At 36.6% G+C, this 18919-nt stretch overlaps 1 protein-coding gene across 3 annotated transcripts in view; it reads right to left on the bottom strand.

Annotated features, from left to right (window-relative positions):
* LOC122321275 (cell adhesion molecule Dscam2-like) overlaps positions 1–15898 on the bottom strand; it is a 105678-nt gene extending 89780 nt beyond the window's left edge. The window contains exons 1-5 of one of the 3 annotated variants that reach the window (XM_070278942.1): positions 15474–15898; positions 15362–15404; positions 14955–15074; positions 14673–14864; positions 14159–14617 (exon numbers count right to left, since the gene is read on the bottom strand). In XM_070278942.1, coding sequence (XP_070135043.1) covers positions 14159–14617; positions 14673–14778 — 565 coding nt within the window. In that variant the 5' untranslated portion in view covers positions 14779–14864; positions 14955–15074; positions 15362–15404; positions 15474–15898. Of the gene's footprint in view, positions 1–14158; positions 14618–14672; positions 14865–14954; positions 15119–15361 lie in introns of those variants that run through there. The other 2 variants (XM_070278941.1, XM_043210977.2) reach the window with 2 other exon arrangements.
* Positions 15899–18919: the final 3021 nt, after the last annotated feature.

Here is an 18919-nt window from a genome sequence, read left to right as displayed (position 1 = left end):
TTTAACGAGCAGTTAAATACACCGAGAGAACCAAAGAGCAGTGAATAAAAGTTTGACACAATATTATAATAGTAAAGAAATAAAAGTAAAGAGTCAAAATTAATTTTTTTTAAACTAATTCACCAGTGACTAAAAAATTTTTTTCCAAATCAGCTGGTCTCGACGAAATCATTCCCGCACAAATCCTACATGCTGGCAAAATGCCATTCTTCCTACAGAAAGGATAAGTCTACAGAAACACCCTCATTTCTAAGGTGAAGAGGTCTTCTTTTCGAATGTCTCAAAAAGAATAAGACCTCGTAGCCCTTTTTAGATATAGAAAACGATTTCTGACGCCTTGGTGTATCTTGGGGTGGATGGAAACCTATTTCCTATTGATCTTATTGATCAATTGCTTATTTCAAAACAGTTCGTTTTCACTAGGCTCATCAACGCTTTTAAGAGCCGTTTTCAGAGAAACCCCTTAAGAAGACTCCTCTCTCAATGCAATACGGAACAAGGGGCTGCAACTTAGAGGCATACACGGACGTCGTTGCAAATAATAATTTCAAATAACCGTCAAAATTAACGGTCCTTTGTGACCTCATTCGCTCCGATGAGCTTGTGAGATTGAAGGGGCCGTTGTCCTGTTATTATGAAAGGACAATCTTCGATAAATAAACGCTACAGCAAAATACATAATGTATTAGGTGTAACAAAAAAATATTCAACCAGACCAAAGAAGGAGTTTTTAGACCAGTGTTTCTCATCCTATTGATTTCGCTGCTCATTTGTGTTTTTGCAAATGCTCATGCACACGGAGTTGTGTGTGACTGTTCACGCTATAAGGTTCCGTTGCAAAGGGCAATTACAATAACAATTTTTCGTTTTTTCCCTATTCTCCTCAATCGTGCTAAACCGAATGCATTTTGTTGTTAGAGTGCCGAAAACTTTCACTGCAAGAAATTCATTGTTGTTGTTTTTGTTTCTGACAAAATGGTCGACCTGAAGCGATAAGTTTCTTCTTCGCAGAAAATTTTTTTTTAAGTAAAAGGCTCTGCATTATTTGTCACATTACAATAATGAGCTATTGTTAAAAATATATTTTTAATTATATTTATATCTTTAAGCCCCTTGTAAATGTTACCATAATTTCATTTTTCAGTACACCCACATGAATGGAAAAAAAAAATTCTCGCTATGTATTGATGATTTTTCGCATTGGTTTGGGACTTTACTCCGTATGCAGAGCTGGGGCATCACTGTTTTAGCCCAATTACAATTTTTTAATTCATCTACAACTCAAATTCGAATACTTAAGTTATTATTTTTACCTGCTATTTATTATTAATTAAAATTTATTAGCACACAATTAACACATATAAACATTGATTATTAGCTTGTAAGAAATAACTTTTAAAAGCCATGGATAAAATCCAGCCATACTGCTTGAAGCTCAAATTTAGAGAAAAAGAACACTCCCTTCCTTAACTCATCCAAATCCAAAGTGGAACAGGATATTCCGAGGGATGCGTGTCAAGTGGGGGACCCTGGGCGACAGGCCGACCAGCTTCAACCAGGCTTGAAGCCCCTTAGGGTGACTACACTCGGAGGTGGGACGCGCCGGTACGAGGGGTACCTTACCTTTTCAAGGGACCACCAAACGGCGTGGGGTGTAAGACCTCGGGGTAAACCTTTATAGTATGCCCTAAGGCAAGCCCTGCAGCATCTTACTCGAAACAGCGCATAGACCCCTTGAGGACAAGAGAATGGCAGCCTTCATATTGATGAGGGTGGACCTATCGGTGGAACCCTCCCCAGACCAAGCCGAAATTATAAGATGGGCAAAGAAAATCTTACCCGACTTTCAACCGACTTTCACAGTTGGGAGGGAGGCTAGAGGCACCCCAGGCTAGAAACAAAAAAACTGGCAGGAGTAGGCACCAAGGCTACCAAGGCAAGGCACACCCCAGGCTAGAAACAAAAAAACTGGCAGGAGCAAAAAGATCGCGCAGAATGCTAAAAGGCTGAGGTCAACCGAATGTGGAGCGCTCCAAGAGGCAATTGGATCGTTCGCTGAGGCTACGAAAGGACGAATACTCATTGGAGTCCTTGATAGGGGATCCAAAGATGATCTGATTTCCGAAGTCTTCTGGCGCAACGTCGTAAATAAGCTACATGGAGGACCTTTTTTTCGGAGGAAGCAGGAGGATTCGGGAGTTTTTTAGGACGAGTCTTTTTAGGAAGCTTGTAGTGTTGAGTTGGAGGACCGCCTTTGGAAATTTAGAGCAGGGGTACCCAAGCTCTGCATACGGCAGAGCAAACTTTTATACCAATGAAAAAATCGCCAATATCGCCATTTGGGTGCACTGAAAATAAAATTATAGTAACATTTACAATGGGCTTAAAAAAATTAGAATAATAAAAAATACATTTTATTATGGCAATTAAAAAAAAGGACCTCAATTTTTTACAATAGCTTTTTCTTATACTACAAAAAATAATGCAGAGCTTCCTAATTAAAAAAAAAAATTTTTGCGAAGAAGAAATAGAATAAATAGAAGAATAAATTTCCTGCAGTGGAAAGTTTTCGGCACTCCAACAACAAACTGCATTCGGATTAGCAAGACTGAGGAGAATAGGGAAAACACGAAAAATTGTTACGACACGGCGGGAAATAAAATTCAAATGAAAATTAAAACTTTAAAAATATTTACTCAAATCCAAACTTCAAAATTATGTTACAAATTTTTGTGACTCAAAGCTAAATAAATCTTAAGTTACTATAGGAAATAATTTTTTGTTTTTCTACACTGAACATTTTCAACATTCCTATGGTTCGTGCCCCTTCAAAGTAAAGATGTTATGGGTGGATTGGCCGACCAGGGGATGGCCAAATAAATATCCAGCAGTGTGGATCGCTCGGTGGTGGAGACTTTCGGTGGTGGAGACTTCTGGCGGGAAGAGTGGGTTAAGCTAAGCGGATTCCGATTCCACACCTGACGACTCACTATTTTGATCTTTAATTCTTACCCGTAGTGGTAAACTAAGCCCCACGAAAGCCAAACAATTAACAGCCAAAGTACCGCCTCAGCAATACCCTCGGCGGCTCCCCACCAAGACTCCCACCGCAGCCAAATAATTAGTAACCAAATACTTTGTTGGCAATAAAACACAAACATCTAGCAACCAAACCTAAACGTCGGAGCCACTTCAAATTTAAATCCGCTCCAATCTCAAATCCATTCCACTAGTTCAACATAAGTGCATGTAAGTTATCCAACCCCTAAATACAGGCCACATATGGCTTTTATAAACAATATTTTCAATCTCTGCATTTGCCTTTGGCTTGATCTTTGGCTCAATTATCCAACCCATAAATCCAGGCCACTTATGGCTTTCCACTTATGAATTTTATAAACAATATTTTCAAACTCTCCATTTGCCTTCGGCTTTGTCTTTGGCTCTGAGGCGCGATCTCGGTTCCCCATAAACAAATCAAAATCAAAAGTAAACATCAGCTTCCCTCCGAAGCCCAATCAATTACGCCTTTTGCGTTTCAAGTACCCACCAAATTGCATCGATCAGCGTAATCGAATTTCACAATAAGATGCGACAGTTTCATCTTAAGCCTCTAATCTAAACACAACTGATGGCCGAGGTTCTTTGGATAAGATTAAGAATTAAGGAGTCAGTCCTATTTTGACCGAGACCGCGAACGGTTGACAAAAGTATTTAAGAAAAAACCAAAAGTGTCTTGTAATTTTTGCGTTTAATAAATAAAGGTTTAACACCAAGTTGTGAAATTAAAAAATAAAATTTTCATTTTTTTAATTCACCGAACTACAAACAATTTAACTGGCGCCCAACTCAAGGGGCCGCGTCACATAAAGCTCCAAAAAATAGTTTAATGAAAAATAAGTTAAACATAAAAGGAACTCACGCGGTCAACAACTCAACATTTTTAGTGGAAAAATTAAAACATCCACCAAACGACACTACCAAGTGACAGTGATCGTTAACAATAAAGTAGATGGAAATTAATTAATGAAATAATCCATAAAGAGTGAATTAAAACAAAGGTGGACCGAAATTTTAAACCAAACAATTACAAGAACACAAAAACCAAAAAAAAAAAAAAAAAAAAAAATCAACGCACAAAAAAACAAACTAGAACAACAAAAATAAATAAAACGACAACTCCAACAAGAAAAACCAGGAAAAGAAGGAGGGACATTCTCAAATAAAAACGACAACTCGCTCCAACAAAAAAACCCAAGGAAGGGAGACAGGACATTCTCTATCAACCACCAACCACACAGAAGGAAGACCCCAACGGGACAATATCGTGAGGAATTAATTTAAAATAAAAAAAATTAAAGACTAAAATTTAAGACCTGTAAATTTGAGAAAAATAATATAAGATTTATATATTGCAAAAAGTAAGATTCGCGATTTAACAAAAAAATATAAAGAATAATTCTGGAAGATTTGATAAATAGCTTTTGTGAACTAAATCTAACAATGGCAACCGGAGGTTCAGCACCAAATTTTTCTGCAGGCAGTGTAGCCACAGCCGGCAGTTTAACAGTAGAATTGATAAACAGATTAATAAACGCTCAATTGAATGAAGTTAGCAGGAAAGTAGAATGTTTAGAAGGAAGGCTAGCCACAGATGCAAACACTGTGGAAGATTATAAAGTACAAACAATTGACCCAGCTATAAAATGCGATACAACACTTGAAGTGGTAAAATCCTTACCAAATTTCACAGGGGAAACAACACAATATGTAGGTTGGAGGGAAGCTGCAGAAACTGCAATGAGTCTCTATAAAATTGAAAGTGAACAATATTTTATCGCCCTAACAATTTTACGAAATAAAATTATGGGAGCTGCGCATGATGCTCTTACCAATCATGGCACAGTTTTAAACTTTAAAGCAATCTTATCCCGATTGGACTTTATATATAGTGACAAACGACCAATACATGTTCTCGAGTCAGAACTAAGTATCCTCAGGCAAGGACGAATGACAATTACTGAGTACTATAACGAAGTCAATAAAAAAAAAACAAGAAAGGAAAACTAACTTCGGGCGGAGCCGAAGTTTATATACCCTTGCAGCTAAAACCGGATATATATCGCAAACATCGGATATAGTTAGCCGATTCTTATGAAATTTGGTACGTTAGATCAACTGACCAAAAATAGAATCTGTATTAAATTTCAGCTTTCTATCTTCAAAAAAACGAAAGTTGGGTCATTTCCGATCGTTCAGTTATATGGCAGCTATAGGATATAGTCGGCCGATCCTTATGAAATTTGGTACGTTGGATTAACTGACCAAAAATAGAATCTGTATTAAATTTCAGCTTTCTATCTTCAAAAAAACGAAAGTTGGGTCATTTCCGATCGTTCAGTTATATGGCAGCTATAGGATATAGTCGGCCGATCCTTATGAAATTATGAGTCTCTAACTCTAAAAACACCAAAGTTATACCATTTCCGATCAATCAGTTATATGGCAGCTATAGGATATAGTCGGCCGATCCGGGCCGTTCCGACTTATATACTGCGTGCAAAGGAAAGAAGGGTGTGTGCAAAGTTTCAAGACGATAGCTTTAAAACTGAGAGACTAGTTCGCGTAGAAACAGACAGACGGACAGACGGACAGACGGTCAGACGGACAGACGGACATGCTCATATCAACTCAGGAGGTGATCCTGATCAAGAATATATATACTTTATAGGGTCGGAGATGTCTCCTTCACTGCGTTGCACACTTTTGGACAAAATTATAATACCCTCTGCAAGGGTATAATGACCTTACTAATAAACAAAACCATAATGACATACGGAAAGGACAGTGTAATTACCAAAGAAACAAACAATTCAATGCTCTACGAGTATTTATATCCGGACTTAGTGGATCTATTTCAGAAACTCTTTTCTCATTAAATCCACCAGATTTGCCCAATGCTTTGGCAAAGGTCCAAGAATTAGAATCAAACAACTTCCGTGCTCAATTCGCTAATAGGTTTAATGGATTTAAAAATGAAAGTAAATATCGGGGAAACAACTTACGATTTGATCAAATACGGCAAAATAATAATACCACTAAAATGGGAAATAATTTTAATCATAACCAAAATTACAATTGGCCACAAAAGGGAAATTTTTGGCAAAATAATAATCAAAATAATAATCATAAGCAACAAGCTATCGAGCCAATGGATGTTGATCCACCGATTCAACTCCAGAATAAATCTAATAACAATCGGCAGCCGAGCCAAAATTGGCAGCCAAATAATAACCAGGGAAGATATAATAATTGGCAGGCAAACGATAATCAAGGTAGATATAATAATAATTATCATCAAAATAAAAATCGTTCAAATTTTTATAACACAAATCAAAATAGAGAGCAAACTCAAGCTCAAAAAAGGGAATCAGATGGAACAGAAAGTCAGCCAGCTAATAAAGTAACCAGATTAAATAATATTAATGAAGACCATTTTTTAGACCAGACCCCTACAGAGGAATGCCTTATTTAAATAGGATAGATCGAAAAATCGATAGATAGGATAGACCAAGATCGATATAGATCGATAGGATAGACCAAGAAGCAGCTAAAAGTTTTAATAGATACAGGAGCTACTGCTTGCTACATAAAAAGGGGAATTTTTGAAAATAAAAACGAGCTACCAATATACAAAAAGGTAACAACAGTTCATGGCTACTCAATTATTAGGTATTACCATATTATAAATATATTTGAAACAAAACAATTATTTTATGAAATCGAAGGTTTAGAATCTGATATTCTAATTGGATTCAATCTATTAAGAAAAATTGGAGCTATAATAAATATAGATAAGGGAATCTTGGAATATAATGGGAAACAGGAGAAGTTAAAATATTATGATAATGAGGAGAAAAACGAAATACGTTTAATTGAAGAAAATAATATTCTTCCGTTAAAAGAATTTATTATAAAAAAGTATTTTGATGATAATGGTAGCAAAAACCCAGATTCATTATTTGTTGAAAATAGTGAGAAAAGCTTGGGAATTAAAAATCCTGAGAACGCCGACGTAGAAATATCCGTCAATAAAAATAAAAATATCTCGGGAATTAAAAATCCTGAGAGTGCCGACGAAGTAAATACCGTCAAAAATCAAATAAATAATATAGGTACCGACCAATTAGGCGGACTGAGGGAAAAGATAGTTCACTATATTGAAAAGGAGCATTCAAAGATAAATATGCAAATTCCTTTTAGAACAGACATAAAGGGGGAAATAAATCTAATTCATGATAGGCCAATATACGGGAAGCAATATCCGTATGCTCTATCTGTCAACGATTTCGTGAATAGCGAAATCAAAAGAATGTTATCAGAAAAAATAATAAGGCCTAGCAGAAGCCCTTACAATTCACCACTTCTGGTAGTCCCAAAGAAAGGAGAGAATCAAGACGGAAGCCGTAAATTAAGACTCGTCATTGATTACAAAAAATTGAATGAAAGTACTATACCTGACAGGTACCCAATGTAAGACCCATCAGTAATTCTATCAAATTTGGGGAAAGCAAGATATTTTTCAACAATAGATTTAGAGTCAGGATTTCATCAGATACTAATGAAAGAATCTGATGTCGAAAAAACAGCCTTTTCGATAAATAATGGAAAATACGAATTTTTAAGAATGCCATTCGGATTAACAAATGCACCAAGAATCTTTCAGAGAGCAATGGACGATTCTAAGAGAACAAATAGGGAAAACGTGTCATGTCTATATGGACGACATAATAATATTCTCAAACTCAATTGAACAACACTATACAGATCTAAACAGAATTATAAATATATTCTTGAGGGCAAACATGAAAATCTCTTTAGAAAAATCTAAGTTTTTCAAACGCGAAACCCGTTTTCTAGGATACATGGTATCTCAAGAAAATCTCATTGCTCAAGTAGAACTAGTTCAACCGGACTATAATAAAAAATTTACTTTGACCACCGACGCTTCAGACGTCGCAATTGGTGCAGTTTTATCTCAAGAAGGAAAACCAATTACTTTTATTTCAAAAACCTTGTCTAAAACAGAACAAGCTTATGCGACTAATAAGAAGGAACTTTTAGCGATAGTATGGGCTCTTAAAAATCTAAGAAATTACTTATACGGAGTAATTGGAATTGAAATTCAAACCGACCATCAAACTTTATCTTACACAATTTCGGATAAAAATCCCAATGTAGATATGAAAGGATGGTATTCTTTCATTCAAAGTTTTACACCGAAAATAACATTTAAGCCCGGTACAACAAATGTAGTTGCAGACGCATTATCTCGAATTCAGATAAATAATATTACAGACAGCGATATAGAACAAACAGACCAGTCAGACTCAGATCAGAACACACTGCATTCAGCTGAAAGTAGTTTTGAAAATGTAATACAAGAGACCCGTAAACCGTTAAATCAATTTAAACAACAACTGTTATTAACAACGGGGAGGTATACAATACATGAGTCACTGAAAATTTTTGACAGGACACGACATTTAATTGAATATGACACACCAGAAAATTTAATAACTATATTAAGAGAGTATCTTCCACCTAACATTACGGTAGGAATTCATTGTACCTTAGAGGACTTATTTCAAATTCAATTACCTTTAAAAAATAATTTCACAAACACATTCCCTTTTACAAGAATCTTTCTACAAGACGTGGAAAACGAGGAAGATAAAGCTATAATAATAGAAGAAACGCACAGCCGTGCTCATAGGGGGCTAGAAGAGAATTAAAAACAGATCAGTAAATTATATTATTGGCCAAACTGTTTTAAAAAATTAAAAGAATATATTAAAAATTGCGTGATTTGTAACGAAAATAAATATAACAGGCACCCAATAAAAATTCCAATTGGGGAAGCCCCAATTCCAAGTAAAGAAGGAGAAAATTTACACATTGATATATATTACGCGCAAGGTCTTACTTTCATAACTTGTATTGACGCTTACTCAAAATTTCTAGTAGTAAAAGAAATCCAAAATAAATTAAATATCGAAAATAAAGTAATGGAACTTCTGCAGCATTTTCCACAAGCAAAAGTAATAATGACCGATAATGAACCGAGCTTTACCTCGGCCCAATTTAAATCTTTCGCACAAAGGTGCAATTTAACTTTACATTACGCAGACCCGAGGCACAGCACGTCAAACGGACAGGTTGAAGGGGCATATTCTACATTAACAGAATTAGCTCGATGCATTAAAGAAGAATTTAATTTAACTGACTTTTCCGAAATAATAATAAGAGCCGCTCAAGAATATAATCAGAGCATTCATTCTACAACGAACCAAAAACCTTTTGACGTATTATATAATAAAATAGAGCACGATAACATTCCTGAACTTTTAAAAAATACTCAAGAGAAAATGTTGGAAACACATAATGAAAACAGAAAAGAAAAAGAATATCATGTAGGACAGGTAGTCTATGAAAAGAAACACGGGGAAAGAAATAAACTTAAAACCAGATATAAAAAACAAATAGTTAAGGAAAATTTACCCAACAAAATAATAATCAACAATAGAAATAGAATTATTCACAAAGATAATATAAAATTCTAAGTATTTATATATTATCCTTTTTTCTTTCCTTTCCCAGAAAATGTTTTATCAGGTGCTCATACTACACCTTATTTTATTAACAAAATCAGAAATAATTGACTATACAAGTCACGAATATCTTCTATTTAAGGACAATAAAGACGTATTGACGTACGATTCATACGCAGATTTATTCCATGTAACTAACTTAAGCTTTTATAAAGAAATAATACATTTGGAATCAGATAATATTAAAAGGGATACTAATAAAAGGTCACAATGGGAAATTAAATATGACATAAAAGTAATCGAACTAATTTTATCGCAATTAATATCAACTAGATCAAAAAGAGGGATAAATGAGTTAGGCACCGTGTGGAAATGGTTAGCTGGAACTCCGGACCATGATGATTTTATTACAGTTCAGAATAAAATTAATGAATTAATTGAAAACAATAATAAGCAGTCTATTATCAATTCCCGATTATTCAAAGAAATATAATCTCTTTCCGATGATTTTAAAAAAGTATTTATTGATCAAGATCTACCACTTCGAAAACATCGCTTGCGATTATTAACATTTGATCTGCAAAATTTAATTGACACAATCACTCTAGCAAAAATAGACGTTTTTAATACCAAAATTTTAAACAATGATGACATCTTGGAAATATTAAAACATGAACCAAAACCAGTAATTATAGCTGATTTAATGGACATCTCTTCTTTTAAAATAGCATTGCATAAAGAACTTTTAATAATTTATATAAAATACCCAATAATAAAAAACAGATGTGAAATATATCACGCTAGAGCGATTTCCCAAATCGATGGAAAACTAGTTTTAAGCAATCAAGTCGCAAAATGCGAAAATGTTTTTTACGAATAACTTTTTAACGTTCTTACGAACTTTTTAATAATTTTGCACTCTAAGTAACAAAAAAACTTGTTTTACCCGATTATTAAATGGTGAGAAATCAACCTGTAAAAAAATAAGAGAAAAAAATAAAAAAAATAGACATCATACAATATGGTGCCATTCTTATAAATGGGAACAATATTGTTAACAACTCCCATTTAAATGGTTCGTTTTTAATAACATTTAATTGTACAACTAAAATTTACCAATTTGGAAAATAAAATTCTTGAATACGTAACTACGAACCATTTCAAAAATTATGAAATATCCGATTACATATTATCAAATAACTCTGATCTTTCTTTAGATAATATAAACATTTTAAACCCTTTCGTTAAAATTAAGAATACTTAAATATCGCTTACCTTTATATTATTTATTTTAATCATTATATATTTGATTCTTTCACTTATTATAAAATACAAAAATGCTATATTATTTGTAACCAAAAAACATCGGCCTGAACCAGAAAAATCTATTAACCAAGAAAATTTTTTAACAGAATTAAGAGATCATTTAAACGAATTTCATATTGAATCGGGACAATCCATTTTAGAAGGGGGAGAGTTATCCAACCCCTAAATACAGGCCACATATGGCTTTTATAAACAATATTTTCAATCTCTGCATTTGCCTTTGGCTTGATCTTTGGCTCAATTATCCAACCCATAAATCCAGGCCACTTATGGCTTTCCACTTATGAATTTTATAAACAATATTTTCAAACTCTCCATTTGCCTTCGGCTTTGTCTTTGGCTCTGAGGCGCGATCTCGGTTCCCCATAAACAAATCAAAATCAAAAGTAAACATCAGCTTCCCTCCGAAGCCCAATCAATTACGCCTTTTGCGTTTCAAGTACCCACCAAATTGCATCGATCAGCGTAATCGAATTTCACAATAAGATGCGACAGTTTCATCTTAAGCCTCTAATCTAAACACAACTGATGGCCGAGGTTCTTTGGATAAGATTTAGAATTAAGAAGTCAGTCCTATTTTGACCGAGACCGCGAACGGTTGACAAAAGTATTTAAGAAAAAACCAAAATGTCTTGTAATTTTTGCGTTTAATAAATAAAGGTTTAACACCAAGTTGTGAAATTAAAAAATAAAATTTTCATTTTTTTAATTCACCGAACTACAAACAATTTAACTTGTACACATTTGGGTTATATGTGTTAGATATACACAAAGATATGTTATAGAAATTAGACTCAATTAGACTCGAGTGGTCAGTTAGTGGCCTCCCGCATTGCCGCCTCAACCCAACCTGGCCTAATTTATTCGAACAAAAAATTTACCTTTTTGTGAACACAAATAACTTTCATACACAATCCGAGCTCTCTTACTCAAAAAACATCAAAGTTATAGCATTTCCGATCAATCAGTTATATGGCAGCTATAGGATATAGTTAGCCGGTCTCTACCGTTTCGCCTTATATACTGCATGCTAAGGAAAGAAGGGTAAAAAACAAGTTTCAAAGTATGCAAAGTTTCAAGTCGATAGTTTAAAAACTGTGAGACTAGTTTTCGTAGAAACAGAAAGACGGACAGACGGACATGCTCATATCCACTCAAGAGGTGATCCTAATCAAGGATAAATATACTTTATAGCGTCGGAGATGTCCCTTTCACTTCGTTGCACTCTTTTGGATCGATTCATTATCGAACTACCGAACTGAGCGGACGTGCTTTGCCCGAGGTCTGGGAAAACTGCAACGTAATAGTTTTTTAATAAAATAATAAAACAGTTAACGAAACAAAAAATCTGGGGTAATCCAATATAAGCGAAAAGACGCTGAACCACTATTTATTGAAAGCAATAGACAAGTTTTTTATAACAGTTTTGATGTGCTAAGTAAAAGTGCCAAGCAATGAGATCATTTAGGAACGATTATAAGAACGAGCGTAGAAGCTCAGTGAACCAAAGAAACGGTTTCTACTCTTACTTTTCAACACGCGATACCGAAATGAAAAGCAACCCGGCTCTACTGACCGCTGAAACCCAAAGGGCACGATCTTGCTCACCCGCTCTGCTCACTCCGACTCCCGCATCATGGAGTTTCTCAGTGTAAAACCCCCCCTCCAATATCGGAAACAAATTTCGCACCAACAACAAGCAGTGCTATAATTTCTGCAACCACATCGACAACCACTGCAATTTAAATTACCGCGACGTCAACGACTACAGCAAGGACAAAAACAACAACTTCGGAAAGTGACAAAGCGGCCACACAGACTGGAATGGATCGCAACATCCAAATTAAGCGCAAGCTTAGCTCCAAAAGTGATCCGGCAGGCAATAAAACAAAAATTTACCGCGTCCAGAAGATCAACGAAGAACCAGGTAGATCCAGCAGTAACATATTTGCCCTACTAGCGGAGGTTGAGGAAAACCAACCAGCCCAAGACACATCTGCAAAGTGTTTTCCAGCCAAACCCAGCTTCAAATTCATTCCTTCCGCCATAAATTCAGCCAGAGGCTTCCCTTCAGCCAACGACACCATCATTTTGGCCGAACGAAATCGGATAGTCATAAGAGGGCTAAAACCAAAAAAGGCTCCCGGTGGTGACCTATTGACCCCAAAGATACTGATCGAGCTTCCTATAGAGATCGTCTGCAAACTATTTAATGGAATCATTAATCTTGGCTATTTCCCAAAAAAAGTGGAAGAAATCCATCATTATAATGATACCGAAGCCTGGAAAAGATCACACAATTCCGTCATCCTACAGACCAAGCCTTTTACAGACCAAGCCTTTTATCTTGTTTGTCTAAATTGTTTTTAGACCAATTTGGCACACCAATTTGGCTTCCGAAGAAACCACGGAACCATCGAACAAGTGAACAGATTAACATCCGAAATACGCTCAGCTATTTCCTGACGCTTTAAAATAAACGAAAAAAATTGTAAACATATAACGTTTACTCTTAATAGACAAACATGCCCTCCGCTTTTACTAAACGGTATGCAGATCCCTCAAGCTAACGAAGTTGGCGTTCACCTTGATAGACGACGTACGTGGCATAAGCACATTGAATGCAAGAAGATGCACCTAAAACTGAAAGCCAGAAGCCTCCACTGGATCATAAACTCACGTTCGCCACTGTGTCTGGACTACAAGTTACTACTGTACAATTCAGTCCTAAAGCCAATCTGGACGTATGGCTCCCAGCTGTGGGGGAACGCGAGCAGCACCAACATAGACATCATACAGCGCGCACAATCAAAAATCTTGAGAACTATCACAGGGGCCCCTTGGTATGTTCGCAACGAAAACATCCACAGGGATCTGGGCATCCTCGCAGTGAAAGACGAAATCCAGAAGCAAAAAGAGTCTTACAAAGAAAAACTGTCTTTGCACCGAAATTGTCTCGCTCCTGGATTGACCCGGGTTTCTAGCGTATTGCGCCTGCGACGCAACGACCTCCCAACCCAGCAATCGATTTTTAGGGCCGTTTAACTCTGTATCAGTCAATATGACTGTTAGTTAAGTTAAAAATATAAGATTTGATACACCTATTGTTCGTCTTGCAAAGAGAAGATTCAAGAAATAAAAGCAACGTTTAAAAAAAAACTTGTGGACGAAATTATAATATCCTCTGCAAGGGTATAAAAATAACATATAACAAGACGTACCTTCTGCTTTTTTGTACTGTAAAATATACTTCAATATTGGTTGCGAATTTTCCATGACTTCATGCGATAGATTAGATTCTTGACTAATTGAAGACCATTCCAAAGTTACTGAGCGACTTTCCAAATTCGTCACGTGAAAGTTTATAGGAGCGTTTGGCAACTCTTGAACCAATAATTTTATTACGCCAAGGTCGTGTCCATAAATGTTTTTGGCAATGCATGTGTAGTCTCCGTTATCATGTAGTGAAGTTCGCAAAATGGTTAGATCTGAAGAAAGGCCATGAACCATAGGTGATTTTTTTATGCGATATTGAAATTTAAAAGAATCATCAATTGTATTAGTTTTGGTTCTCCACGTTATATCCAAAGGATGGTCTCCTGTTGCTTCGCACCGCATTGTCACATGCTCCCCTCGCCGTATGTTGACCAGTTTTTTAAAAACGGTAACAGAGGGTCCCACTATAAAGAACCAGTTATTTGACGTCATAAATATAGATGATTTTTAAGCTCTTACCATGAACTGCTACTTTAACAAAAGCGCTAAGACCAGCACCAATACCATTACTAACTTCGCACAAAAAGCTTCCCTCATGTTCGCGGGTTACATTGGGAATTATCATTGTATCATTTATATGAGTACCAATAACGGTATGTAAAATATCAATTTCTTTTCTGTAACCTAATTTTCTATATTCTCCGGAATTACCTAAAAGAAAGTTTTAGTATATTTAGTGAACTATATTAAGTAAACTATACTTAGTAACTATAATAGTTTTTCCACAAGTATGAAACTTGCCTATCAATTGCTTCCACTGTAGAGTAGGTGTTGGGAAACCATCAGCCACGCACGATAGCTTAACGGAGCACCCCAGAATTGCATCTTGGTCGCTTGGTTTATGGATCCATTTTGGAGGAACTGAGTTAAAAAATTGAATTTTTTAAAAAATGGAGTGAAACCCAAATGTTTCACGTGCATTATGTTCTAATATTTTTCATGCACTATGTTAGTATATTATATACATTCACAACATATGAAAATATTTTTAAATAAACTAAATGTATGCTTAAAAAGAAATTTATGAACTTACCTTAAGAACATGAAATTGAGTGGAGGATTTTGAATACGTGAAAATATTATACAGTTAAAAAATATAAAAGCATAAATAAATATTTTTTATGTTTCCGTAGCACACACATACTCACCGTATGATATAGTTTAGATCTAGACTAATCCCAGGAATCTAGACTAATCCCAGGAATATAAATTGTGATACAATTGGTTCTCGAAGGGCTTGAAATTAAAAGAAACTCTTACACTCCTAAATAAAAGGTACTGTTGATGATATTAAACTGAACATTTCCTACTCAAACTAGGGAATTTAAATTAGCATCATTTTTGTCTTCAATATCATCGTTCTTTTAAATTCGAAATGCAAAAAACTAAAAATTTAAGTAAGCTTTCTGTAGTTATAGATTGGCATCATATCTGATTTAATGTTTTTGGAATGTTTTGAACCGTGAATAACGAAAACGATCTAAATTTAGTGTTGTGACCTGATAAATTGTCTGTACAATGATAAATTGACTGTATCGACATTTATATCGTTGCTATGTTTGGATGAGTGGGGGGATTTTCTATTTCTAGTGCTATTTTCCATAGCACGCGTGCATAAAGTAGGAAATTCTGTCGCAGCGCTGCCGGCATACTGACAGTGTGAGCAAATTTCAAATTTTTTTAGAAGCTCTCTCATTTGCTCTCATTTTGACAGCCTAAACTTAAAATCAAAATGTTTCCACTAAGAAAAATTGTCTTAAGAATTGGGTTGGAAAAAGTTTTATCAATAGAAAATATAGTTCTCTCTGCTACGCATACACTCAAATTTTAAACATGTGTGCGTTTTGCCCCCCTTTTGTTTGGATACGCATCGACCCCGGAGTTGTAGCCCATTCTACAGTATTTCCCTAGCTATTCAATTACACATAAAACACAAAACATTGAAGAAAAACCAACTTCGGGCGGAGCCCGTTAAAAGAGTTAAATATTTATATTAATAATCATATCACAAACATCGGATATAGTTGGCTAATCCTTATTTAGATACAAAATGTAAAAAAAAGTCCCAAGCTTCTATATTCAAAAATACCAATGTTGGTATTTTTACCAAATACCATTTCCAAACGTTCAGCTACCATATAGCTAAAGATTCTATAGTTTAGAATATAGTAGGCCAACCTTATGATATTTGGTAGGTTGGATTAACTGACCAGTAATAGAATCTGTACGAAGTCCCAACTTTGTGTCCAAACTGATTTTATTTTGTAAAATTCTCTTATAAGAAAGATACATTAAAGTCTTAAATCTATTTAAAACTACTTATCAACGCACAGTACGCTGACCTGCTATGCGACCCTTTCTCAAGTGCGATAAGCACACCACTTATGTATGTGTTTGTGTTAGGCTGCATGGGATCGGTTTTAGACCATGCTGTTTGACTCGTTTCATGGGTCCGATCCCTTGAAACTCTAACTTAAGAATTTGTATATACAATAGTGTTCAATGCTTGAAAATTCTGGAAAGGGCTCCAAAAAAGGGGGGTAAATTTAATGTGTTTTTATTTAAAATTTTTTTGTTTAAATAAATGAATCTTTCTGTCGGGTCAGGCAGCAGCACACCGGTGTAATTTTAATGTTTAAATATGTTGTTTGCGAGATGTCAGGCTCAATAGAGCTGACTGACGGACCACCAGTTAAAAAATGAGCCAGGGTCAAAACATCAAGGTCTGCAGGATTTTCTGAAAGAGACAATAAGTGTCGTGAATTTATAACAGCCCCAATATGGCACAGCAGCGTTCGCATCCTCGAATCCAAGAACTGCAGATCCGACAGCTCGGTAAAAATGGTGCTTGGCGGTTTTAACAGCCGCTTCCACAAACCACCGAAATGCGGAGATCGAGGAGGAATAAAATGCCATTCGATGGACTCCGTAGAGCAAAACTCCAGCAGTGCCCGTTGATGCTCTTCGCTTAAAAATAATCGGCGCAGCTTCTTTAGCTCGTTTTTGGCTCCAGCAAAGTTGGCTGCGTTGTCAGACCAAATATGTTAGGGCCTTCGGCGGGTGCATATAAACCGCTTCAAAGCCTGCAAAAAAGACATTGTGGACAGATCCCTTACAAGCTCCAGGTGGACGGCTTTGGTAGCAAAACAAATGAAAATTCTAACGTAACATTTTACTGAAGCCTTATTACGGACTTCCGGCTTATAATAGAACGGTCCACAAAAATCCACACCAGTGACTCCAAAGACCTGGGAGCCGCTAACTCTTTGCTCTGGGAGATCAGCCATAATGTGCTCCAACAACCGAGGCTTAGTCCGGAAGCATCGGATGCATTTGTGTATTGCCTTCGTCACGGTTTTTCTTCCCCCAATTGGCCAATATTTTGACCGAATAATTGCCAACAGTGCGCGAGGTCCCGTATGTAAATTTCGCTCATGGAAGTCAACAATTATAGCCTGCGTAACTGGATGGCTTCTTGGAAGTATAATTGGATGCTGACTATCAAAATCCAACGACGTATTTTTTAGCCGACCGTCTACGCGCAACAGTCCAAATTTATCCAAGAAGGGAGAGTATGAGGCAAGGGCACTGGATACCGCTATCTCTTTTCCATTTTGAAGAGCCTTTATGTCCTCCCAAAAATGCACACGCTGCACTAGCCGCAATAACAGCTGTGTTCCAGATTTTATATCGCTAGCCGTAACACCGCTGTGGTGAATTCGTTGAGAAAACTTGTATACGTAAGCGAATACCCTCTGCAGTGCTGGAAACGAATTAGCGTACTTAGAAACCGCTGTTATATCCACGTACGGAGACTGAATGAGCAGGACCCTTGCACGTAACTCCAGGGTTGATCTCTCAGATGGGACCGCGGTTGGCCATGCCTCTTGGGATCCAATGAGAAACGAAGGACCGTGAGACCACAGCTTATTCTCAACCAATTCATTGGGAAGAGCACCACGCGACAGGATATCTGCTGGGTTCAAAGAAGTGGGAACATACCGCCACTCCATTTCTCTAGTTAGCTTCTGAATGGTCGAAACTCGATTGGCGACGATAACATTAAACCGAGAGGGTTCTTCTCGAATCCAAGACAGAGCCACAGCAGAATCGCACCAGCAAAACTACTTTCCAACGTAGACCTTCAACGGCTCTACTTCCGACATAAGTCGAGCCAACAACTCGGCTCCCGATAACTCCAGCTTAGGCACCGTAACAGTCTTTAATGGCGCAACTCGGGACTTCGAACAGAGTAAATAGCTTGCAGATCCTGCGCCCCTGCACACGACATAAACGCATGCCCCATACGCCTCAATGCTGGCATCACAGAATCCATGGACCTCCACCTCGGATTTCGATGTTAGCACCCATCTAGGGAATTCGGCGCGCTGCGTACTAACAAAGCTGCTACAAATCATAATCAGTCGCAGTGGAGAGCTTGAGGAAGACTTTCATCCCAGGACAACTTCTCACGGCACAGTTTCTGGAGAAAGATCTTTGCCTTTGAAATTACAGGGCCAACAAGGCCTAAGGGGTCATAAAACCGAGCGACTGAAGAAAGCACAATGCGCCTAGTGGGCTTTGAGATTCACTGAATCCCTTCAAAAGAAAACAGCAAGCGGTCAGTTGCAGGATCCCAAGCAAGACCCAGTGTCTTAGTGAAGTTGCTACCATCATCAAACTTTAGGAAAGACTCCCGATCTTCT

The sequence above is a fragment of the Drosophila bipectinata genome, chromosome 2R (assembly GCF_030179905.1).
Source record: "Drosophila bipectinata strain 14024-0381.07 chromosome 2R, DbipHiC1v2, whole genome shotgun sequence".
NCBI lineage: Eukaryota > Metazoa > Arthropoda > Insecta > Diptera > Drosophilidae > Drosophila > Drosophila bipectinata.
This window is presented reverse-complemented; position numbering and strand designations above follow the sequence as displayed.